This window comes from Pipistrellus kuhlii, unplaced genomic scaffold, assembly GCF_014108245.1.
Source record: "Pipistrellus kuhlii isolate mPipKuh1 unplaced genomic scaffold, mPipKuh1.p scaffold_m20_p_8, whole genome shotgun sequence".
NCBI classification, from domain to species: Eukaryota; Metazoa; Chordata; class Mammalia; order Chiroptera; family Vespertilionidae; genus Pipistrellus; species Pipistrellus kuhlii.
The window spans coordinates 59,518,935-59,545,635 of record NW_023425584.1 but is presented as its reverse complement, the minus strand read 5'-3'; the positions used below and the strand labels follow the sequence as shown (position 1 = coordinate 59,545,635).

The window sequence follows — 26,701 nt, the reverse complement described above, 5'->3', positions numbered from 1 at the left end:
TAGATATTTACAATGAGTTTTATTTAGTCCACAAAACTCTGACAAGATTACATAACAATGAGTTAGTCATGCATAAATTTGAAAATATTACAAAGAAAAAAGCAATAGTTTTTGCCCTAAGTGAACATCAGCATTCTTCTATGTTATTTTTATTCCCCAGCTGATTCTGAGGTGGATGAGGCCCTGGGTTCATTTCAGGTATCTTCAGTAAAAACAAAAGGCATATCCAGTAGAAATTGGTGAATATATATTCAATAATTTCTATAATTGTAATCATACTGGCCCCACAAAATAGGCCCAGTTGGCCGCCAACATCTGCTGTAATAAAACCAATAAATTGAACCAGTCATGTTTTATTTTTAATAAAAAGGAAATTAAGCATCATTAGAATTTAAATTTTTGAGGCTAATAAATTAATCATAATTATTATTGACATATGAAGATGAGTTAATTATATTATTTTAAATTTTATATAAATAAAGTCATAGCAATTAATAGTCTGGAGATATGAATAAAATAATATTCATATAAATCTTTTCAAAAAGAAAAGAGGAAAAGCAAACATATATATAGCCAAAATATAACTCAAAGACTTTGGAAGATATTAACACAAACATAAAATATTCTCAATGATTACAAATTTATCTCCTTGTGTTGAGTAAAGAGCAGAAATGGGACATTCAGATGGCATTATTGGGCAATGATGTTTTCCATCAACATAAATTTCTACACAATTTGTGACTTCAAGTATCAAAATTATTTTTTAAACATTAATATTTATTTACACTAAAATATATTAACACAGCACTGCCGTTTTCTTAAAAATATTATAAATCCATGCTTGGTTTATTGTATATGCTTTTTTATTGTAATAAAATCTGCATTTTAATAGCATGAATTTTACTATTTTACCCATTTTAAGTATACAGTTCTATGGCATTAAGTACATTCCCATTGTTGTGCCACCATCATCACCATCCATCTCTAGAACTTTTTCATCTGCTCAACTGAAACTCTGTACCACTTAAACAATAAACTCTTCACCCCAATTTTGTCTCTATGACTTTGACTTCATTTTCCTTTTCAAATAAATTATGCCATTCATCTTTTCCTCATGGCCTGGGCCATTCTTAGGCTCATGCAATGTTTGTGAAGTGTGATGATGAAGTGAGTGAAGGCTCACCCAGGAGCACTGAGGGATTTCCTCCCTCTGCAGGGGTTCTGCTGTCATTTGATCTGACTCCCATAGCCTCTCTTTTCTCTTACTGACTTCCCTGTAATAGGCAGCAAGATCCAGGAAATCAGCAATTCCATTTATTAAGGACTGTATGATGAAGGAGAGTGAGCAGACAGAGGTGGCAACTTAAATGTTAAATTTTGCCAGCACGGGATCTTCTTTTCAACTCCCTCTGGGTAGGGTCCTATACGGAGGTGTGAGCTGCATGATGTTCTACCCTGATATTGGATGCTGGACACTACAATAGTCACTTGCTGAGGAAAGAGTAGGATGTCTGAAGGGAAAGGAAGATGCTGTGTGTGACTATGAGATATGAACACCAGCCTTTTCTCTGTGAAAGCCCAGGAGAGGTTTGCAGGAGGTGTGTCCTGGGAGTGGAAAAGTGTCGGGTTTAAATGGTAGATGAATGACAAGCGCTACTGATTTTTCTCCCATTGGTAAGCTAAACCTTAAATGCAAAAGAAAAAAATACTGATTAAAAAAAAAAACTTTTTTTAATTGAGGAGCAATTAAAAAACACTTACCAAGTAATTCAGATACACTCACTGCTTTTTGTTGCTGGGTTATCTTATAATTTAGGTCACTGTAGTTTATTTCAATGTTGACAAGATTCTCCCTGGGGATACAAACAGAGTTATGCTAGCTCAAGATTGTCAACACTAATGTTAATTCCCTTTTGACAAAAGGGATAACCTTTTTGGTTCAGATGCTATTTAATGTGGAATTAGGCACACCATCATGGCATTTAATACTAATCATAAGACCTTCATTTGGAGATCACTCTTGTCAGGCTTGGTATTTAGGGGAAGCATTTCCCCCCAGACCCAATAATTTTTTATGATTCATTCCTGAGAAACTGGAAAAGTACATTAAATGTAAATATCTACCAAGTAGATTTGAGTATTTACCAACATTTAAGTGTGTGTCTACTTTTAATTCAAATTTTGGTTCTGTCCTGTGATACTTATGTGATTCTAGATATACTGCATGGTTTTCCTGAGTCTTGGTTTCCTCATCTATAGCCAAGATTTTAGGGTCAAGATTTTAGCATTATGGCAAAGAACAATTATACAATATTATGTAGAAAAGAATTGACACACAGTATATTGGGTATATAGTGAATGGTAGTCATTTATTTTATCTCATTAATATGTTAGGGCAGAGATTGTGGATTTTTGCTTTTGTGTGTGTGTGTGTGTGTGTGTGTGTGTGTGTGTGTGTATGTGTGTCATGGATGGACACTAAATTGAAATAAATCAGTTGGAGATAGACAAATACCCATATGTTCACCTTTCTATGTGGAAACTAAAGAACAATATAAATGAACAAACAAGGCAAGAACAGACTCATAGACACAGAGAACAGACTGATAGTTGCCAGAGGGTAGAAGGGTTAGGGGACCAGATGAAATAGATGAAATCATTAAGAAGTACATATTGGTAGTTACAAAAGAGTCACTGGGATATAAGGTACAGCATAGGCAATATAGTCCATAATATTCTAATAACAATGTATGATGCCAGCTAGGTACTGGAAATATCAGGGGAAACACTTTGCAATTATAAGTATATGATTGTCTAAACACTTGTTATACATCTGAAACTAATACAAAATAACATTGAATATAAACTGTAATTTAAAAAATTAAAATTTTATAGGTGACCAGACTATCTGAACACTATTTTAAAATATCACTTTATGTAATCTTAGATACTGTCACACTCTCAATCTCCAGACAAGACTTCTATCTTGAACTTTAATATGTCCAACTGCCTCTTAGTATTTCTATGTGGATGTTCAACTGGTGTTTCATGTTCAACATATTCCAAGTTAAACCCTTTATTTTTTCCCCATTTATAATTTAATAACACTGAAAACCAATCCAACAGTGAATGTCTTTTCCTTTTAACATATATTGAGAATATAACCACCTCTTACTCTGCTTCCTGCCATACCAACCTCCATTCTATTCCCTCCAAACACAAGCATGCTGTTGGCTTAGAATTTTTTCCTCTGCATTTGGTTTTCCCTCCTTTTAGAATGTCCTTCTTTCCTAGAATATCAATATTAGCTCACCCTGGCAGGTGTAGCTCAGTTGGTTAGGCAATACCCCAGCTCTGAAAGTCAAAGGTTCAATTCCTGGTCAGGCTGTGGGCTTGATCCCCAATAGGGGGCATGTACAAGGCAGCCAATCAATGTGTCTTCTCACATCAATAAAAATCTTTTTAAAAAGACAAGCTTTTGTATCTCCTTGAGGTCAGCAGTTTTCAATATGGTCATAGACCCATAGGTGTCCCCAATATCTTTTTTGGATCTTCATGTGACCTAAATTATTTTCATAGTATGTTAACATATTATTTGACATTTTAACTCTGTTATTACAAGACAACTACAATAGCCAGTTTATACATGAAACATCATTTTTATTTTAAAAACTTACTGATACACTATGACTATTCAGACTATGATATTTCACAGGCATTTTCACAAAAATGAAAAAAAAATGAGCCTTTCTCTTCAGGAAAAATAATCTAAGAAGATCTGTAGGCAATAATACATTTTAAGCTTTACTTTTATGCTAAAGTTAAAATTTTGGGGGGGAAAATGTCTGTTATGATGAGCTTGTCAACTCTCCATTTTTTAAAAAGATTTTTCTGATGAGATAAGTAATAACATTAAAATAAAATGTATATTATATAATAAAATAAATCATTATTTGGAAGATCTGCATAACTCAGAGAATTTTCCTAATGACCAATAAGTGAGGTGCAAAATCATGAATGGTAAAAATACCAGTTCAAATTGTAGGTATATGGTTGATAGATAGTAATATAATTGAATATGAAAAATTCTTGACATGTTTTGATATTGCACTGCTGATAGCTTTCAAATGTCACTATTCTCTCTTCTTGTCCCATGAGAGCTAAGCTAATTAACTAGAAAGCCCATGCACTACTTCCATTGGCACCTGGGAAGGTTAAACCACATGAACCTTGGCCCACTTTGGGGATTTCATCCAAGTCCTACCCCCTAACCACAATGAAAGGTAAAGTCAGTTCTATAATTTTATAAACGTAAATGGACTTGAGATCAGGAAGTCTGAGAAGCACTACTTTGCTCAACTTTCACTTTCCCAGGAAGGTCTTATTTGATCACAGTCCTCAACACTAAGAACAATCTTCCCTGATTCTGGCTTTCCAAGTCCCTTTTGCTGCTTCCTTTTGTTCCACAGCACAGCATCATCTGAGATGCATATTTGTATTTATTGTCCATCTCCACCTCAATGGAAATATTATAAATGCACCAATGCGAGGATTTTGTCTTTTGCACATAGGGTATCCCTAATATCTAGAACACCCCTGACTCTCGATACTCTTATAGATATTCATTAAATGGATAAATAAGGAGACAAATTAAAAAAGAAACCAATGAATGGATAAATATTAACCTGTCTGTATTATAAGATAAGGTGGAAACCAACCACCTGGTGATTATCAGTTGGCAATAATAATTGTCATTAAGAATAGATTCTATTAGTGTTGTTTCCTGGGATTATATGGTGTTCTTTAATATATCTAAAAAAGATAACTATAAATTACTCCCTTATTGTGTACAGTTTTAGAAATCAATGTTCACAAATATACTTAATTCAAAATGTATCACTAATATGTTTACTTATTTTCCATTGGTTTAGCCCTGGGTAACTGAACAATGCACTATGTTTAAATCAATAGTCAGGGATATTGGAATATTTATAAATAATAAAATAATTTTCAAATTGAAGGAAATAGTAAAGTTGCCTTGGAAGTCTAGAAATTTTAGTAATATTGGAATCATTTTGTCCTCCATTGTGCCCCTAATTTGCATGTACACTGATAATAATGTTTAATTTCCCAAGCACAACACTTGTAACCATTTACAGACATTATTCATTCTGTGCCTTGAGAGAAGATAAATTCATTCCCTTGAAAAATATTGTGATATTTACTCAACTTCATTCAGGTAGGTGAGTTGCCCAGTAATTTGATTCTCTTTGAACTTATGTCACATCATGATCATAAAATTGTTTGGGATTTAAGTCTAGGAATATTTGTTTATGTCAGTAGATGCATGATTATAAAACAAAGTCTGGATTTTAATAAGAATGAGGAAATCCAAGAAAATTTGAGGATTTCTATTTAAAAAGCAATAAAGAATGCTTCCAGTTACTTAAGTGTGAGTATCGTAGCAAGGGGAATAAAATGGTTTTGAATAAAGCAAACTATTTTATACAATATTTCCTTAAAAATCTGTTAAGTTAAAAAGTTAAATTACAAAGTTCACTTGTTTTACTAACAGAATTGGCCTAAATTCAGCAATAATATACCCTTATATTCACTTCCACACTTCAGTCAGGATCAGCTTTTTATTATCTTCTCAGTAGGGTTCATCAACTGCCACAGGAGGCCCATGGGTGGGTCCAAGGTTGGAATTGGTTGCTTCAAGAGGAAGCATTTACAGGGTTCATGATTAAGTCAGGGCTTGCTATTATCTTCTTCTTCTCCTCCTCCTACTCCTTTTCCTCCTCCTCTTCCTCCTTCTTCTTCTTCTCCTCCTCCTCCCCCTTTTCTTTTCCTTTTTAAATATTGCTGCTAAGGTTTCACATCTGCTCTCCTAACAAACTGCATCTCTGTATTCTGATGTATTACTCTTTGATTTCTGGTACCTGTTCACAAACTAATTTCTTTTATATGTGACTTCTAACCACCAACTCTAGAATTTGGATACCCAAGTTTAGCTGCATTTGTTCAGCTACTTGCCTTAGTCTTCTCCAATATTCACAACAATATAAGGTCCTTACATGTCAATTATGTGATTAGATTAATTGTAGAACTACTTGTAATAAGGGAAGCAGAATATGCTATCCCCAAATATGCCATTTCAGCATATTGATTACTTTGAATTAAAGTTACTTAAGAAGGAGTCAGTGCAAGAGAACATCCTGACCTTTATTTGACCCCTTGAAAGCAAAAAATAAATGTTTCATATGAAAGGTGCCCTCCCTGTAACAGGAGGGTAAAAGGCCTCCTTATCAGAGGTAGGGAATTTAGGTCAAGAAGGTGGTATAAACAAACCTTATTCCTTCTTCACTACTACTACTCCAAGCACAAATCCCCTGTCTTGTCAATTTTAACAAATTTTTATTTCTTCATCTAAAAGGTATAGAAGCTGCCTGCATTGGTCACTTCTTTGAGTCTTATATTTTCATGGGCACCCAAGTGTATAAAATTGAATTACTTTTCTTCTTTTAATCTGTGTTATGGCAATTTAAAGTTAGACCAGCCGAATAACCTAAAAGGGAAGAATGAGAATTTTTTCCCCCGCCTATCACAATAATGTAATATGTAATATAATAATTTAGACAAAACAAAACATGCCCTGTAGCATCATCTTGTTGATCCATGAGCTTCTTTTCTGATTCACAAATGTGTCTCGAAAATCATGAAAATCATGCCTACATTCTCTGTATATTAAATAATTTTGAAACTCAGGAGATCTCTATCAGCCCAAAGTGCTCTTTTCAGTCATGTTTAAGTATATAAGAGGAATAATACTAAGTCAGTTTCTCCATATTAAAATTGAATAGAGACATCTTTAGGAGTCAGAAGAGCTAAAGATATAGTTGCAAATTTCTAGCTTTTCAGTTATTTCTCTGCTAAATGTTTGAAGTCATACCTTGTCAATCCTGTCTTGATGAAAATACTACTTTTGCCTGATTTGCAAAGATCACTTGATTATCTAGGGCATTTTCATGGGTAGAGCTTTTCTTATTTTTCAAGCTAAAGCTAGAATTTAAGAATGCTTTCAAAGTTTGGTACTTGGCTATGCAAGAGTAAATCAGCTTTTAAATAGTTAATATGTTTTTATTATAAAAATATAAAAATAAATACTAATGAACTATATTGCCATTTCAGGTCATCTGTTTATAAATATAAACAAAAGCAAAGACAAATGTTAAGGTTGCTTCCTGATTTTAAAGAAGAATTCTTTATAAACTTTGACTTGTAAATTCTAAGTGACAGCATGGGGTAGTGGAAATAGAACTAATTTAATCCTCAATTAAATAAAATTGGAATGCTATATCTCTGTGGAAAAATATATAGATACCAAAACCATAGGTCTTGGGCATACTTCCTTTCTGTACCATTGAAAGAACTTTCTTTCAGAGGACAGTTACAGTGCTTTAGTTTCCTCATCGATAAGATAAGAATAATGATTTGTGCTCAATATACTTTATATAATTATTAGAATACTCAAACTACATAATATACAGGTAAAGGATTTCCATATCTTAAAGCATTAACTTATATGATTAACAGATATGAAAGCATTATTATTTTTCCAAGTTGGGCCAATAACAGTAAGGTCAGATTAGTCAAGCAGGCCAAATTTTTCTTTTCATACAATTAAATGAAGGAATTAAAATTCTAGTGTGTCATTGTTAGTTCAGTGATGGAAGCCATTACCTCCAATCAGAATTTCACTTTCAGAGACTTTGAAAGTTATGAGAAAAGAAAATATTCATGTAAATAACAAATCCTTTATAAGACTAAAACATTACCTGATGTATTTTTGGCTTTGGTTCAACTTCTTGGAAAGATATTTCAAAGCTTTTCGACTTGGAAAAGTGGAATAAGAAATAGTAGCAGGGTATTCTGTTTCTTCACAAGGAACCGGGCAGCTAGAATTATGTGTCCCCATTGTACATAATCCCTTCACTTCGATGTGGTCTGAAACGAAAATCAGGGCAGGACATTCAGAAAAGAGGACAGAGCTTTAAAAAATTTATCATTTTACTTTTAATGCTTAAAAAATAGTTTACAAGTCCTATCAATGCTTTCTTTTTTGTTGTTAATCTTTACCCGAGGATATTTTTCGATTGATTTTTAGAGAGAGTGGGAGGGGGAGCGACAAAGAGAGAGAAACATTGATATGAGAAAGACACATTGGTTGTTTGCCCTCTGCACCCCTTACCAGAACCAGGAATGAAGCCTACAACCTAGGTAAGTGCCCTTGATCTGAATCAAACTCAGAACACTTAAGTCTGTGGGCCAATGCCCTATTCATGGAGCCAAACTGGCCAGGGCTATCTACTTTCTTAACAAAAGCTATGTATATTTTATTTTTTTTGGTTTTTTTTTTTTGTATAAATAAAGCAAAGGACACAAGATATAAAACATAGAAGTTGTTACCCTTGAGTTAATTGAATAACTAAATTCAGATATGTTTTATGGGGGGAAAAATAACTTATTTCCAAAAACTCTCTGGGCTTATTTTAATAAAATATCAGACATCTGGACAGCAGAAAAATAGCAAAGATGTTGCTGACACCTCGTGTCACTCTTAGAGGAACTTTCCACTGTAATCCTAAAAAATCTGGTTAACTCTAAAATTATCCTTGGGCTTGTCGAAGCTTTTGTGAAATACACTGCCAGGTATTGAGACTCTTATGTCCATGGACCCAGTGACTTCTGAATGAGCTACTGAGCTTCTCTGCCCTCTGCCTCTCTAGAGCATCTGGTCTGTCCAGGTATGTGTACTAGACGAAGCCCCGCAGGAAGTGGAGGGTACCTCTCTTCAGTTTTCTTTTGGACAACCGCCCAGTGCCCAGTCTCACTGCTACTCACTCTTGGTAGATATTCCAGTTGTTTTTCCAGTGGTTTTGTTATTATTGAAACTGTCTCTCCCTTTTATTTTTATTTATAGGAGTGCTTTGTTCCCAAAACCTCTTGATTAATGACCAACTTTTGGCTTGCTTTCCAAACTCTAATTTTGATACTCCTTTATGGTATGATTTAATTTGCATTGTGTATTTATTTTTTTAGAATACTAGTAATAACCACCATTCTTTCTCCATAGTCACCCAAATACATTCTCTCTCTCTCTCTCTCTCTCTCTCTCTCTCTCTCTCTCTCTCTCTCTCTCTCTCTTTCTCTCCCCCCCCCCTTCTGTTATTATCCCATAACTTATTATCCCACAGAACTGCATGCACAATTTGTTGTCCCAAGCTTTCCCTCCAGCTTTTAGTAGGGACAGGAGGTCACAAGAAATTAGGCAACTTAACTTCAACTTCATTGGTCCCTTCTACCCATACCCATTCCATGAAATATTTTACAACCATTAAAAAGGATGCACTAATCTATTCCTGTTGTTCTGGATAGGTTTTTCCACAATGGATTAGAAAAGCAAGTTACATAAACAGAAGAGTATGTAATGTGATTTCATTTATTAATAAAAGAATTAATGACTTAAAGACATTAATATGAAGCTATATATGTGAAGAAAATTATGGTGGAATATACTAGAGTGTTAACATTAGTTGTGGGTTAAGATAAGAAATATGTAAGCAAAGTTTTTGCTGTTTAATGAGAAATTGTCCTCAATAACTATAACATGTGTGGTTGTGATTACATTTAGATAGAAATTTAACCCATGCATTTATATATAATGTATACATAATGAAATTAATAAATAAAAGGATGGTCACCTGCATTATGATGATGATTTTCAGAGTGCTGCAACTTCTACTAATATTGACATGGCTTTTTTCTATTCTATAATGTTTGAACAAGTCCCAACAAGTATGCTTTCTTTATGTATTGAGAAAAAAACAAATTTATTTTGATTATAAGGAAGTATATGCAAATTTAAAAACATGCAAATTTAGGAATAACAATCAGAATTCTCTTACTGTTACTTTGTCACTGCATCTTTAATTCAGATGTATCTTGAAATCAGAGGATTTTTTGTTTTGTTTTACTATGTCTGTGTAAGCTAGTAATGTTGATTTTAAGAACATTAAGAGCTCCCTTTTATAGTCTCTCTTTTGTTTCACTTATGGACTATTAATAGTATGATTTAAAGTTTTGTGTTACTATGTACAACTTTTGTATAAATCATGGAAATGAGAGAATGTATTAAGCCACTTACCAAGTGTAGGAGAAACACAGTTGTAAAACTTTTTTAGGTCACACTCTATCCCCTTTCCTTAAAAAGAATAAATATAAACATAGAGACTTTATATTTTATTCAATAAATGACATAACAATACTATTTTTCCCCATCTATCCATCAAACAATTTATCTATCTGTCTATACCATTATAAAATTAGTTAAATGAATAATAATTTTTAAATTGCAATTTTATGATGTGTTGATTTCTCATGTTTCAAATAAAGTAAGTAAAATCAAATAAGGGAAAATTTTACCAGGAAGAAGAAAAGGTAAACATCCACACTGCTTTTCTATGTGCTGCGCTTTGCATTCCTTTAAGCAACCAGAAGTGCTGTAGGTGCTGAAAGTCTGCAGCTTGATGTTAGGGTTGCACTCTCCCCATGGGTATTCTTGGTGAACTGTCTTGAGATAAAATAAATACCTGGTTCAGGAGATTTTCCTGGGTCAGTCCAGTCTTTTCTGTCTCACCAAGAAAGACAATTTTTACTTTTATTTTTTTTTCCTTGCTATTGCATTTATTGGGGTGACACTGGTTAACAAAATCTTTTATTTTTCTTTCATACCTATTTGATTTTTTTTGATTGACTACATTAGCCAATTTTGCCTACTCTATTAACCTGAAAAAATATCTGAAAGTAAGTGTAATAGTGGTCCTTTAATAGTATCCCAAATGCTCTGTGCCTATGGTGAATTAATAAAATCAGATTCGGACAGTCTGATTGCTCTAAACATTGAGTCATATAAAATATTGTCATTTATGGAAAGTATATGTTAGCATATTAATCAGCTCATCCACAAAACAACCAAAATCACACCCAAAAAATCTTGTATTGAGAACCTATTATGTACCAGGCAATATGGTTAAGTGTTTAAGTGATTGCACTTAAACTTCATAATAACTGTGAAAAGGAAATGTTATTCACACACATTCCCCCAGGGTACAGAGAGGAGAAGGAAATTCAGGGAGTTGATTCAAGAAGCTACAGAGTAAGTATCTGGCAAGTGGAAATCTTGCAGACATGTCTGACTCCAACATTTTGCTTTTCCCACTTATTTTTCTCCTTCACAGAACGTCCCACTGAGAAAATGCATAGTTCAGCAACTTAGGTGTCTCCTCATATATACTGAGCCTTCCATTATAATGAGATTGAAAGTTAATTTGCATTTGGTAGGCTTGCTAGCTCTCACTGTTTTTCTACTAGTAAAGGAAAGTATTTGAAATGAAACTGGAATTTTCAGAGGTGTTCTAATATCATGGAGGAAAGGGGTTCTTAGTGGAAAATGTTGTTTATGCATATATGTATTCATTACACCCCGATTCCCTCATGTCACACATTTTGCCAATATTTACCTTCACCTGGCGGATGGTTACCCTTGCGTGCATTCCCACTGGTGATGATAAACCTAAACCATCAAATTGTGGCACCTTCTTTGGTGAATGGATGACAAAGATGATCCCGGCATCAACAAAACCAAGAGTGGGGTCATCCGTGAATTCCTCCTGAAACAAAATACACCCTCTCCCCAATTACAAATTGATATCAGTTCTACATAAGTTTGAGATTTAGCTTTAATATGACAGAATTTGATTTACTTAATAAAATATTTGTGGTCAGTCTTTAATCTCTTTGTAAGCTATGAAAATTAAACACCTAACACATCCTTTCTAGGGAGGAATCACATTTCAAGGTTTCAACTTGTGAATGGATCACTTTTACCTAATATGAAGAAGGCTATTGACATATTTGAATAATCTAATTTCTGGCTCTCCAAACAGTGGCCTTTGAGTTGCTTTGTCTTTGGCTGTTCTCTTTGTTTCATTTGTTTTAGAAAATTATTAGGCATTCTTCTTTTGTAAATAAAATCTCTGGCTTTATTTAAAATTCAAATTCATTTTCCTGTAAGAGCTCTTTCTCTAACCTAGGGGTGTTGAACTCAATCAGAGAAGGGGCCAAAATCTAAAATCCAGCCTAAATCGCGGGCCGAATGGTTTACTGAACAGTCATAAACTGTCATTGTGATGGAAACGCAGCGGAGTGCAGTGATGACAGCGCGGTGCGGGCCACATTGCAAGGCCTGGCGGGACGGATTTGGCCCGCGGGCCTTGTGTTTGACACATGTGCTAACCCCAGAGCTCTTCTTTTATAGCCTTTAATCAGATAAATAAATGTAAGACTATACGTCTGGGGACTTAGCTATTTGTTTCAGGCTACAGGGAGAAGGAATGGACTTGGGAATATAATGATTCTTCTTATGAATGGGTCAACTCTATTATGGAATTACATTTAATAAACATGCTTAACATTCCATTTATAACTCAGAACCCCATTTCTCTGTGGCCTGTTATAACTGTATGAAACATTTACCTGGCTCATATGAAGAGTATTTCAGTGTCATTTACTTATGGAATATATATATTTTTAAATTTTTTTATTGATTAAGGTGTTACATATGTGTCCTTATTTCCCCCATTCCCTCCCCCTGCATCCTCCTCACTCATTCCCTCAACCCCCTGGTGTCTGTGTCCATTAGTTAGGCTTATGTGCATGCATACAAGTCCTTTGGTTGATTTCTCCCCCTTACCCCACCTTCCCCTACCTTCCCTCTGAAGTTTGATGGTCTGATCAATGTTTCTTTGTTTTGTATTGAATATTCAGATTTTAATTACATTTTAAAGTAGTTAGGCAATTCTAGCTTATAAAATTTGTAATACAGAGTTTGAAATGACTCTATGATTTACATTTGAATTACATGAAAATATTAATCAGATTGATATACAAGCATGGGTTCATGCATTGAACTGTACAGTACTGTGTTTAAACATAAAAAATGGGATATAAGAGGAAGTTATCCTGTATAATAAAAGGCTAATATGCAAATCGACCAAACAGCAGATGTGCACTGACCACCAGGGGGCAGACGCTCAACACAGTAGCTGCTCCCTGGTGGTCAGTGTGCTCCCACAGGGGGAACGCCACTCAGCCAGAAACCCTGAGCCTGGCTCACAGTTAGTGAGCACAGAGGCGGCGGCAGCAGCACTAAAGACCTCCGGCAGTTGGACATTCCTCTCACAGTCTTGGACCCCTCGCTCTTTACTGCCTGCCTGCTTGCTTCTCCTTACCTCTTGGCCCGCTGCTCCTTAGCACTGCCATGGAGCTGGGAGAGACTCCCACCTCCCCCCGCTGAGCTAGCCAGCAGTATGCTTCTGGCTGAGTGGAGCTCCCCTGTGGGAGTGCACTGACCACCAGGGGGCAGCTCCTGCATTGATTGTCTGCCCCCTGGTGGTCAGTGCACATCATAGTGAATGGTCATTCTGGTCGTTCTGCTATAAAGGTCGCTTAGGCTTTTACTGTTTAGGCAGGTGAGGAATTAACCTTGGGTGAGAGCACTATCTGGCACTCTTGAAGGTAGCACTTCTGCATTTCTAAGGTGTCTGAACATTAAAACCTAAATAATTACAACTGCCTATGCAATTTATACATTTACAGAAATTAGGCTTAGTCAAAGTCCACTTATATAATTTTCTTTATATAGAAATTATTTTTATCACCTTTATAAATCATAGATACAATGCTTTTAGAAATATCTATATATGGCTTCTTTCTAAAACACATTGTCTTATTTACATGTAAATCTAAAATTTATTTTTTTTAAATGCTTCGCATCATCTTAAATTAACCATACATCATGAGTTAGAATTGTTTGGTTTTCTTATTTTTTGGTACAACCATTTTTCTGGAGTCACAGTATTGGTAGTCAGTGATATAGCTACAAATGTCCAGGTTATTGCCTCTAAAGTTTGTCTTTTAATCTCCAACTCAATAGTTGAATTCATAGGACTCTAAATTAACAAAAAAATAAAAATAATATTCAACTTGTAAGAACAGTTTGACAGAGCAAAGCGTTTTGATCAAATCTTTTAAAACCATGCTTCTTCTTATTAGTTTTAAGCTCTGGCTTGGTTTAAGAAAATGCAATACCTGATTGACATTGAAGAGCAAGCTTAAGCCTCTTCCAGAGACACTCACTTTTTCCCTGGCTCCGATATTTTCACCATGATTAAAAGTAAAACAATTTCCGTATTCAGTGAAGACATGTGCAAAGTCCTCCAATATGAAAATGAACAAAATGAAACAAAATCAGTTGGGTATGTTGGTCATTTCTAAACTTCAAATTGCTATAATGTTTTTATCTTAAATTGCATGTATCTAAATGAGTATACAGAAAAAATAGTCTTATAATTTATATTTATATTCAATTGGAGTTTTCATTTTTGGATATGTACTAGTCAATGTGTATGGGATTCATTGAGACATTTTCATATGTAATTTAGCATAGTTTCAAAACATTTAAAAAAAAGTCATTTGTTTTATATTTGCTAAAGATTCATGGAATCGTCTATTTTACTAATGGAGAACTCCCTCAGCATCCTTTTGAAAGAGCCACCCCTCCCCCACAGTGCAGGGTCCCAGTGGGGCAGCCATCACACTTGGCTCCTTTAATCCTTCTCCTCCAACCACCTCCACTATGGAGATGCATGTGATAATGGCAGGGCCAATCTTAATACCCCACTGGTTTGTATTAGAGATTGTTTCAATAATGGGCATGTGACCTAAGTAGAGCTAATTAGCATCTTCCATAGGATTAGTAAGTGAATACGGAAGTGGATAGCATAGGCAACTATTTTAATATGATACTAGAGTTGTCAGCAGCCTTCTTGGCTCTGTGGGAGGAGGACTGGTGTAGAAAGAAGCCAGCTGGAGTAGTGAGATGGAAATTGAAACAGAATGTTAATGATGGTCTCAGAGTCCTTCGGCCAAGTTCCCACTTAATTAACTCAGTTCATTCCTTTTACTCTTAAGCTTATCAGAATTGGGTTCCTGTAATTTGTACCTGAAAATGTCTACCACAAAATTCCTTGGTGATAATTTTAAATACGTTTGTAAATAAAAAGCAACATAGAAGAGCTTCTCTAAATGAAGAGTTTAGAGCAGGGCTTCATCTCTGTCAGATGTCTCTCAGGCACTTCTTTTCTGTTGACTGTGGGCTAAGGAAGGATACTGAAAAGGTAAGAAATTGTGTCCTAGGATCATGAATTGATGAATCATGTAGCAACACATGCTACCGAATGGCTGATATAAGAACTTAGGGGTCAAATTGCCTGTATATACTTTTTCTAGCAGATTCCAGATATATCAACAATCTGATCTTAAATGTAAGTTAATTATATAAATAAAAACAAGATGTGATTAGAGAAATACAAACAAGTTTTATACTCAAAATGCTGGGCCCTTCTCATTTTCTGTAAACTCTGATATAATATCACATGCATAAAAACAGCATATTCTTGCTTAATGATAATAAAATGCTGCATTGGAACATATTAGTCACTGGTGAATGGGAAAATTAAAATACCATCTTGTGTTAAATCTGTGTTTCTTTTGGAAGGACTATCATCCTTCAAGAAAGGTAACCAAAGATTTTTGTTCTCTACCTTTTCTTATCTAATTACTTGAAAAAGGAGAAATGTCTCTTATGTAACTATACCCTCTGACATCATAAGGCTGAGCCAATGAAACATAATCATTAAGCAAATTTAGACTGCCCATGGAAATAATCTTTATCTCAATGTGAAACAGTATGATAAAGTAGCTTATTATATTGATGATATTCAAAGAAACAAATCATTACCTGTGAGCCACATGGCTTTCCAAAAAAGTCACATTCCAATAAAGTGCTGTTGTTGAGATAAAAACCATTTTTCTTAACAAACTCTGCAATGCTGAAGTTTTGTTGACTTGTAAGAAAATCAATAGCCTCTTTAAAACCGGTAGAATTGGTGCGGATATCCTGGAGATGGAGGACTTTGGATACAATATTCCATAAGAAAAAAATAACACCAAATTTGGCTACAGCTTCAGTTTGGAACCTATCATAGGAATACAGGCATCATTTTAAATAATGAAAATTTGTTTTTATCTAAAGGATAGAGCCCAAACATAGATTATACTTAGAGTCTCTTGCTTCTCTCCTACACTCCCCTTCATTTATAACACATTCAAGCAAAATTGGACTCCTAAGAGGTCTTTATCACATCCTGCAATTTACCTTGTGTTTGTGCATACAGTTTAATTTACCTAGAATACCTTCCAGACCTTGATATTGACACACCCTGATGGATCTTTCAAGACACAACAATAAAAGGAGAGGTGGAAATGTTTAGCTGTTAGAAATACAGACTTTGGAGCCAGATTTCATTTGCCATTGTGCTGGCTTTGTACTGTGTTGGCATGGTTATGTTGAAACTGTATTTTTCAACATCCCCTTCCTTCTATGTATCTGGTTACAACCTGAAGCTCATTGTTGGGCAGAAGCTATGGTTACTCACTCTCACTGGGTTCATGACCTGACTCCACTTGTGGTATGGGATAGTAGCCAGGATGACACTTCCTTCAACTCCTGGCCAGTCTCCTCTTTGAATTTCTTCAAATCCTGGGTCAGTGAGAGCACAATCTGGAAAATGTGCCAACTTATGCTTCAGGTCACCATGAAGATGGGTGGTAATAAAAAAGAGAGACACACATCTCCAGCTTGTGTCCATGCCCTTTACTTCATATCGATTTGTCTTTCCGGCTGCTGACCTTGCTGCCTTCAGGCCCTGCCCCTGAGATTCAGTGGGAGCTCTGTCCCTCTATCATATCCCTTATTTTATATCACTTATGCTGGTTCTGTTTCATTCATGGACCATGATTGTTAGAGCCACTTAAGAGTATGATTTGGCAAATTTCATCTCACTCTGACTGTTTTTTCACTTCTAAAGTTGGTATGTTAATATCACCTATCCCAGAATGTTATTTCTGCAATTGAATTATCTTTCCTAAACCTTTGAGAATATCTGAAATGTGGTGAATGCTAGGTAAATATTCATTAAATAAATGCTTCATTATTACAAAGTGTTTTCCTAGCAACCAAAGAGGAAGTAACCTATTTGATCTCACTACTATAAGTGATTTGCAATTCTCTTATTTTGTTGACAATTTCTGCCTTGTATTATGCATTGTTCTTTATTTGCATACCGTACATTTCTTTCAAATGTGATTAGTATTTTGATACTATAAATCTTGAAACTGAACTGACTTTCTTTAAATTGACTGCTAGAAAGCATGGAATGAAATGTGTGATCCACTCTTGCTAAGTGTAAGTGGCTTGCATATAACCTCACTCCCAGGCTTTCTTTATGTCCCAGGTTTTATATTTTATTTTCACTTCCCTTTATATTATTTTTATGTTTGTTTTTTTCTTTCTCATACAAGCCACATTAAACCCTTTCTAAATTAAAGTAGGGCATACACAAAACAAAATTTGGGAAATAAAATCTCAGATGGATATCATATAGTCTTTTAGAGATAAGAAACTGCTTTCATAAGCAGTCTCTAGTATAACACCTTACTTAACCAGCTTTGAGTTTTGCAAGGATTATCTTAAAATCAGCAGCCCAAGCCTTGACGGGTGTGGCTCAGTTGGTTGCACCTTGGCAAATGCATTGAAAGGCCATGAGTTTGATTCCTGGGCAGGGTACATACCTGGGATTTAGGGCTCTATCCCCAGTAGAGGGTGTGCAGGAGACAGACAATTAGTGTTTTGCTCTCACATCAATGTTTCTCTCTCCTTCTCCCTCTATCTAAAATCAATTTTTAAAAACTCTCACATTTTATTTTACAAACTCCCAAACAAAAGTCACAGCAGCACAGATTCTGAAACCTTATACCTATCTTCTTCTAACTTAGTCTTTTTTGAAATATGTTTTTATTGATTTCAGAGAAGAAGGAAAAGGGAGAGAGAGATAGAATCATTGATCAGCTGCCTCCTTTAGGCTCCAATCCAGGCATGTGCCCGACTGGGAATCAAACCTTGACCTCCTGGTTCATAGGTCAATGCTCAACCACTGACCATTGGTAGCCAGGCTGACTCTACCTTTCTTTAGTGACACTCTCAAGCCTCCATCTTAGAGACAGTCTAACTACTGGATAAAAACAACTTTTCTTTTCTTTTCAGAAGTGTTTTTACTCACCCTTTGAGGCATTAAGTCTATTGTACATTAGCAACAGATTTGGTGTTGAAGAACAGTGTGGGTCCTAAATTGAGTTTGGGCCTTTAATTTGCTTCAGGTTTCTAACTTTGAATGACTCACAGGATCTGCTCCAAAGTCCTGTGACTTTGGAGTCTCACACAGGCTGAGTCAATTCTGCCTCACGCAATATTCACTGAATTCTTTTTAGGATGATTATGCAGAGAAATGAAGGAATTTCCACACACGTAGGAGGTATGACTACAATGGATTAAAAGGTTAAAGGGGAAGGGGTGCATTTAAAAAAAATTTTTTTAATTTTTTATTATTATACTAATAATAGTTGAGACCATGAAGGTAATTTAGGTAGATGAATTAACCTTGATGAATAAAATCTAACCATATTTGGAACAAAGGAAGAAAAAGCTTTGTAAGGTGTATTCTTCAGCATAAAACCAAAATGTGCTACTGAATTTATTTTCAGCTTCATTTCAAACTGCAAAATTCTTTCAAAAATATTCTTTTAAAAACCTTGCTTAGTTATAGTTTACCTGACTCTTTTATTTAACATACTGGTAAGAAGCTAGGAATAGAAAATAATAATAAAAGTACATTGATTTGTTTGAACAATTTAATAACTGACAACCAATTACTAAAGAAATCCTTCTTATGTATATTAATATCTCTAACTACACTTCCCCAAGTTATATAACCCAAATGAATGTTTTTTTCTGGTGTCCAAGTTGATACCTAATTCAGTCCTTCATTGAGCCTCCCTAAAACAAATCTAAGTCTGCATGTATTAGCAGGAAGTTAACATTTTATAAATCATTTTGTGGAGATGAAAAATGTACAAAGAATGTCTTTTTTTTGAGCTCTCCTATTAATTAAATTTAACACGTTAGAGTTCTCTCACTAATTAATAAAATCTTAGACATGTGTTCATTTCATATTTGTATGAAAGTCATGATATTGTTTTTTATATAAATGTTTTAACACAATTTTTTGCATTTAAACCTAGATTTGGAATAAACAAGTACAGTAGTTATTGTAGAGATGAAGGAACAGAACTTGAGTTATGTGTTTAAAAACAATGGACAAAATAACTTCACTATTTACTGCATCTAGTCATTTTCTCTGATACTGATAAAAGAAAATGAGTTTCAGAAGTTATTTTTAGCAAATACAATGGAAATGTATGGTACATTTTATGGTCAAGATATTTTAGTGAAAATTTTTAACACAGAGACATTTGAAAATCACTCCAAGTGCTAAATGTTTCTTTTCTTTCAATTTTATTTTGAATTCACATTTTTGTATTATGCTCATTAATTTTAACATTTTATTGGTATTAAAAATATTAGTTCATTATTATCATTCGTTTATTTTCATAATTGATACTGGAAAGGATTTTGTCGTATAGAGTAGGGGACTATTAAAACCAATCCACTCTGAGCTGGATAGGTCCCTGGTCCCATGGCAAAAGGTAAACCTTCTTAATATTCAGAAGTCCCTTGCCACAGTTCCCTCACCTGGGGGATATATTCCTACTGTCAGGCTATATCAGCACAAGTGTTGATTAGGGATCTGACAACAGATCTTCTCCAGTTTCTGAAATAGTATTCAAATTGGGATGGGCATGTGCTCAAGGGTACTCATGAATAAATTTCTAGATCCTGTACTCTTAAAAAAAGAGCCTATATTCACAATATTTTTTCTGTCATTCATAAAGGAGGTTTTACCCTTCAACTATCACAAGTCTTAGCATATAATGCCTGTTGGTATTTAATGATCTTAGGGCTTTTAACAGGCATAATTTGAATTGTAGCTTACTTCAGGGGAACCTTGATTAGTTCTTAGAATTAATTCTAAGGCTCCTTCAACTTTTTCTTAGCCTGTGATGCACACATTTCTGATTCAGGTAAAAGTTAAGGTTAAACACTGGGTATTTGGGCATTTAATGGGACCCTGTAAATTGAGAAAAGCTGAGGAAGTGCAATAAAATTTATTATTGTAAATATAATTTGGTTATTTTTTGAGTCTTCCAGATTATTGTGATATTTAATTAAAGTCTAGATAAAAATAAACATAATTCATATCAGTGTACTTTATTTAATAAAGTTTTATGGACTCATGAAATACAGGGTGTCCCTCCCAAAATGTATATACACTTTGAATAATTATTAATTCAAAAGAGTTAAATCTATCAAGAAACACTAATTGAACTACCAGCTATTAAAGTGTGTATACATTTTTGGGGGGACACCCAATATTTATTCTCATTACAGTTATTCCTTATCCTATTTTATACCACAAAGTTTATAATATTTTTGATATTCTAAACTTAAGACATAAACATTTAAACTTGTGGTTAAAAATCAATTTTCAATATGCACATCAAATATATAATTATTCTAAGTTCCTTTATATGATACATACACTAAAAAGTTTGAAGATCATTTGCTTTGAGAACCAGACAGCTTGAGTTCTTTACCTGATCTGTTAATAATTTGCCAATGTTGTATAAAATCCTTATGAATGAGTATACAAAGAAACTGTCAAATTAACATTTGGGAGCTGAGGATGTCTCTTACCCCTATAGTATTGATGATGTCTTAGTTCTTTGCCATCTAAGGAAGAAGTCTCATAAAATTAAGAACTTGCCTATTCTACAATTATAGTGCCTAGAATATTGAATCTATTTTTTTTTCTTTGACTTCCAGTATTTCCACAATGATGCTCCTGACTGTTCATCTCTTTGTATTTATTCTACTGAAAGTCATTGAACCTTTTGGCTATGTAGATTAATGCTTTTCTGCAAACTTTGGTAGTTTGGGACTCAATGTTTAAAAATATTTCCTACTCTATTCACTCACTTCTCCTTCTGTACTCCCATTTTGCATGTGTTTTTATATTTAATACTAGAGGCCTGGTGCATGAAATTCCTGCATGGGGGGTGGTGGTCCCTCAGGTCGGCCTGCACCCTCTCACAATCTGGGACTGCTGGCTCTATCTGCTCACCTGCCTGCCTGCATGCCTGCTTGATTGGCCCTAAGCACTCTTCTGCCTGCCTGATTGCCCCTAACCAGGCAGACAAGTGGTTAGGCCTGGTCCAGAATGATGTCAGGAAGGTCGTTTATCTGTCTAGCCTAATTAGCATATTATGCTTTTGTTATTATAGATTATTATAGATGGTTCCTCATTTTTCTGAGCCTCTGTTACTTTTTATTCGTTAGTTTTTCTTTTCGTTCTTTGGATTGCATGCTCTATCAATCTATCTTCAAATTTACTGTATTTTTCCTTTGGCCAGTTCAAGTACATTGTGGACCCTCTCTAATTAACCTAGTGTATTTTCCATCTCAATAATTGTATATATAATATATATGTTCATTCTAAGAGATGTGCATTGATATTGGGTATTAATTTGCCTTCCCCTGATAACACATGATGTGGAGCAGCTTTTCACATACTTATTTGCTATCTATATATTTTCTTTGGTGAGAGTGTTTGTTAAGGTTTTTAACTCTTTTTTTGATCAGGTTGTTTAGTTCCTAATTTTTAAGTTTTAATAGTTCTTGATATAGTTGGGTAATAATCTTGTATCAGATATGTCTTTTGCAAATATTTTTTCCTGTTCTGTGCCTTGTCTTTTCATTTTCTTAAGCTCTACTGTTTTTAATAATATACCAAGGTAGCCCTAGCCACTTTTGCTCAGTGGTTAGAGCATTGGCCTGAGAACTGAAGGGTCCTGGGTTTGATTCTGGGCACATACTCAATTGCAGGCTCAGTCACAGGCTGGTCAGGAAACGTGTGGGAGGCAACCAATTGATGTATCTCTCACATTGAAGTTTCTCTTTCTCTGTCTTTCCCCCTCCCTACCACTCTCTAAAAATCAATGGGGGGGGGGAATCATTGAATGAGGGTTAACAACAACAACAACAAAGAAATAGTACACCAGGGTACAAATTGCTCCACAGTCTGACCCAATTAAATCTGGCTGCTTAGGAATTAATTTTGAGGTCAGTAGAGAGTACTTCTGACCCCAGGGCTCTCCTTGTGTGTGTCTCTCTCCTGGATTTTCATTAGAAAAGTAGCTGGCCTACCAGACCTACTAGCCTTGTCTTAACTGCCTTAATTGCTTATCACCAAAATTTTATTTTGATTCTGAAAGTTGTTTTAGTCTTCAACTTCACCTCACAATTATAAGCAGAGTTCCCTTGGGGGAGAGTTTCAGAGTTCTTGTCCTTAGTGCCTGCCTCTTCCACCGGGCAAAGTCTGCAAGCCGGGTTCTGGGCAGGCAGTGGTTTCTAGTCCTCTGACCTTGTGTCAATGTGGAACCCCCACCCTATGAGCTGGGGTGAGGGGGGTTGAGAATTGCAGTCTAAAAGCTTTCTCTCTTTGTAACTTTGAAAATGCAAGAATCAAGACTTTTATACTCATTTTCTGGCCGGTTTTGGTGCCATGCCTAACAAATAATTACAGAAGGTAGAAAGGAAAAAAGAAAAATAAGTGAAAGAAGAAACCAATAAGCTTTTTGCTCCCTAAATGAGTGTGTGTATAACTGAAGAACTTAGGGTGTTTTCCATGTGTTAAATAATGCATCATAAAACTTGATTTCAGTCATCCAAGAAAGGTTATGTTACCAAAATTATAGAGATTTCTTAAGAGAGAAATTGTTACCTGTTCAAATTACAAAACGTCACCGCCGGGAACTCTATCTTCTCCACATACTGAACCTCTACAGACGTTGTGGTTGGCCATGTGAGGTAGTTGACCAAGCGGCTGTAGATCTGCCATATCACCAGTGAGACTGAGCCCAAGACCACCACCAACCAGATCACCTTGTGGATTTTGCTCCGGTTCCGAACAATATTATGTAGCCCGTGAAAGGAAGTGGAGATGGCAAAGTCATGGTCAAACTTTTTTCGGTCAGTGGGAGAGGGCAGTGGTTTCTTTGAAAGCCAGAGCTTTATCTTTTCCAAGAGTCCTGATGGTTTTGCCCGTGCAAGAATTAAATAACAACAACAACAACAAGAAATGAGGTAGGAAACCTTGATGTTATCTGTAAAAAATACAACTTACATAAATGTAAACAGCTTACTCTTATGATGTGTGATACATACAATCTCTTCCTGAATTTCATGGTCTATTCAGAAATCAAGAAGTAGCAGTGTTGGTTACATGAGTCTAAGGAGAATATGCTGAAGCGATTCCTAGAATGCTTCTTGTGAAGGCAAATGAACATGTGCCATCATATTTATATGTGGTTGCTTCCACTTTCAAAATCAACTCACTTTGAATAGGTTGCTTACAACACATAATCTTTGACAACGTGTCACTAATGTTTGAAATTCTTCTCTGAAGAATCACGGAGTCTCTTAGGTGCCATAAACAAAATGAGGCTGATTCTTTGCGAGTCCTAAGTGTGGCTATGCTGGGATATTGTAGGTTTATAGGCTCTGATACACAACTACTTTACTTCAGTTGGTTATTTAGTTAAAATGTGCAATGCTGCATTGTCAGTTAAGTAATATGTCTTCTACCTCTTCAGAAAGTGAATTCATGTTTTTAAGATGATCAATAATCAATCAAATCATGTTTATTGATATTGGTTACTAAGGACCTGGTAAAGGTGGCCCTAAAATATTTATGGTAACATATAACATATTCAAAATTCCCCTCTGGCTTAATTTGTTTTTAACTTTCTGTAAAAGATATAGAGAATTATTTTGCTAAAAGAAAGCTTCCATATAATTAGGAGGATGAGAAGGCCTTTAGAATGAAAAGATCTGGTTTCTGGGCAAGATCTCACTTTTTTCATCTGTGTGACGTTAGCCAAATTTCTTAATCTGATACTTTGTTCCTGGGCTGTCACATGGGAGCAATAGTCTCTGCCACATGAGTTCGTTATGAGTATTAAATAAGAATATCTTGGCACCATGAAATGGACCATGATAATGTTACCTGGACCATGATAATGTTAGCTATTTTTGTTATTCAGTACATTTAATGGTGATGTGGTAAATTTTCATTTAAGAATGGACTTCTTAATGGTCATAAAGGCTTATAATTAGGTCGAATAAACTTTTGTATGTTTTGCTTTAATTGAGGAAATATTTTTGGTAAAGTAATCAGCATTAATATACTTCTAAAGGTTCTAAGTGTTAAGATTAAATTATATAATACTTCATAAGTGTCCAATCAATTACATAAGATTAAGTCATGAATATATAATCATACATATCTGAACATTTTCTAAGGGACTCAAATTGATTGCAAAATGTTAGGACATAATTACAAAATCTATTATGATTATTTTACAGAGACCATCCACTGAGCAGCTTGAATTTTGACTAAAGCTTAGAGTAGCCTCACTTACTGTTCTTAATATTAAATTGGATTATATGTATGTATTAATTGGAAAAAATTATATTGAAGGAAAAATATAATTTTCCCAAGGAAAAATCATAAATATGAGAAAAACCATTATTCTTATTATTCATAAGCAGAATAAATTGAATAATGACCTTTGGTGTATTATGTAACCACTAGTTACAAACACATGAAGAATCAACTCTGATAGAAGGACAACTATCTCCAGGCACCTAGTCTTCCTACCGCAGGGACCAAAGCTGTTAAAAGGGAAGATTAAGTATTGCTGGGTGCACACATTATCTTAAAAAATATGTTTTAATTTTATCTGTCAAAAATTAGCTCATTTACTGTAGATCTACTATTGGACACTTGCTTTGGCTATACTGGAGTATTCTGTTATTTGATAGGGTTTTAAATGAGCTTTTAAAAGTATTATTTGAGATGAAGAGTGAAGAAACAAGATGATATGTCACTGTGAGGAAAATCAGAATTGGTTTATTAAATGGCCCATCAGCCTACAAAGCAGGAACCAGCCTATTTTTCTGACTGAAATACACACTCTGTAATTATGGTGAATACTGATCTTATGGAAACATTTTGAGGATCATCAAATAAATTTTTTTCCTGTATTTTAAAAACAAAACTGATAGATACTTGATACTTAGAGAATACAAACCAACAAAATAAAACAACAAAGGTTCTTTCTAAAACATATAATAATATTTTAAAACAATTTTTGACTTCCTCATTTAAAGTATCCTTAAATAACCCAAACTGTATTGCTTGTATTATATTCAAGTAAATATTGGAAAGCACATTTCCCAAATGAAAAAAAAAAAAAAATTCCTCCTTTCCCTTTGCTAATTTCTAGCTTTAAAAATGAAAACTAACTTTTCTCACGATTTTACTCTTTACCCACCTTTCTTAGCATTGACTTTGGATTTCTTCGTCTGCTCCATTTGTCATCTCAGTAAGCAGGAGTCCGTGGGGTATAGCCAGTTTTCATTAATAACCATGTTCCTTTTGTGGGCTTTATATTAAATACAGCAGTTGAGGTTGTAAAAACCGTGGGGGCAATTTAAATGTTTGTGTTGCTATGTTTTGCCTCAGAAAGCATATAATTTGCAAACCAAAAAATGCTGGCAGAAGCAGCTATGTGCATTTATGGGCTGATGGGAAGCTGTTAAAGAGTGAAACAAACAAACGAAAAGAATTAGGAAACACATTTTCCCATAATTGGAGACAATCTTTACAAACACCTGTGGTTTTAAAATATCCCTGACTGGGCAGCCCCCTTAGCCTTTAGTCCCACCTCTCTGTGTATACATGTCTGAATCAAAATGCAGTTGGAATGAAATCTTGGGGGTACAGAAGTCTTGGTGAAAGTTTTTTCAGTTCAAAACAGAAATAGTAATCAATAAAAATGACAAAATAAAATACCAGAAAACATCTCCACAAGAAGAAATGATTGCTAAAATTATGTAAATCTAATAAAGCACAAAGGCCAAATTAGGTGTCTATATTAACACTTTTGAGAAATTATGATAATTTTTATGTTTAATTATCAACTGGAAAATATGCATTATTGTGTATTAACAACTCCATCTCCTGGCCAAACTGAGAAATTGCATGCATTTCTACTTCAGCCTCTTTAGAGTTAGTTAACCGTGGTAGTATTTTATCCACTAACCAGTCATATGACTACTATGGTTTATGTACATTTCTTGGAAATTCAGTATATAAGTTGAAACTAATATTGCAGAGAGGCAAACTAAGAAATTTCAAGGAGTCTAAACGAAAGAATAGTTGAATTCAAACGGTGTTCCTGTCAGATGAAATAAATTAAGGTTACCTGCTTAGGTGGCTTCAGCCTTATTAATATTTATAGAGAAGACAATATTATAGGAAGTATGCCTAGTTTGGGGTAAAAGTGCTCCTATAGTTGTTTGTACTTACAACACAACAACTTGTTTTTCCTCTTTTTCCCACTTCAGTCGTAGGAGTTGAGGATGGAAAAGATAGGAGGA

The 26,701-nt window shown here is 34.7% G+C and overlaps 1 protein-coding gene across 1 annotated transcript; it reads right to left on the bottom strand.

The window, feature by feature from the left end:
* On the bottom strand, positions 1-26,011 carry ASIC5 (acid sensing ion channel subunit family member 5). Its single transcript, XM_036424073.2, has 10 exons — positions 25,594-26,011; positions 22,980-23,286; positions 15,923-16,160; positions 14,212-14,337; positions 11,583-11,732; positions 10,486-10,633; positions 10,208-10,264; positions 7,839-8,007; positions 1,762-1,853; positions 1-318 (listed from the first exon to the last, which is right to left on the bottom strand). The coding sequence occupies exons 1-10, from the start codon at positions 25,631-25,633 to the stop codon at positions 128-130; spliced, it is 1,518 nt and encodes a 505-aa protein (XP_036279966.1). The 5' UTR covers positions 25,634-26,011; the 3' UTR covers positions 1-127.
* Between the last annotated feature and the right edge of the window lie 690 nt (positions 26,012-26,701).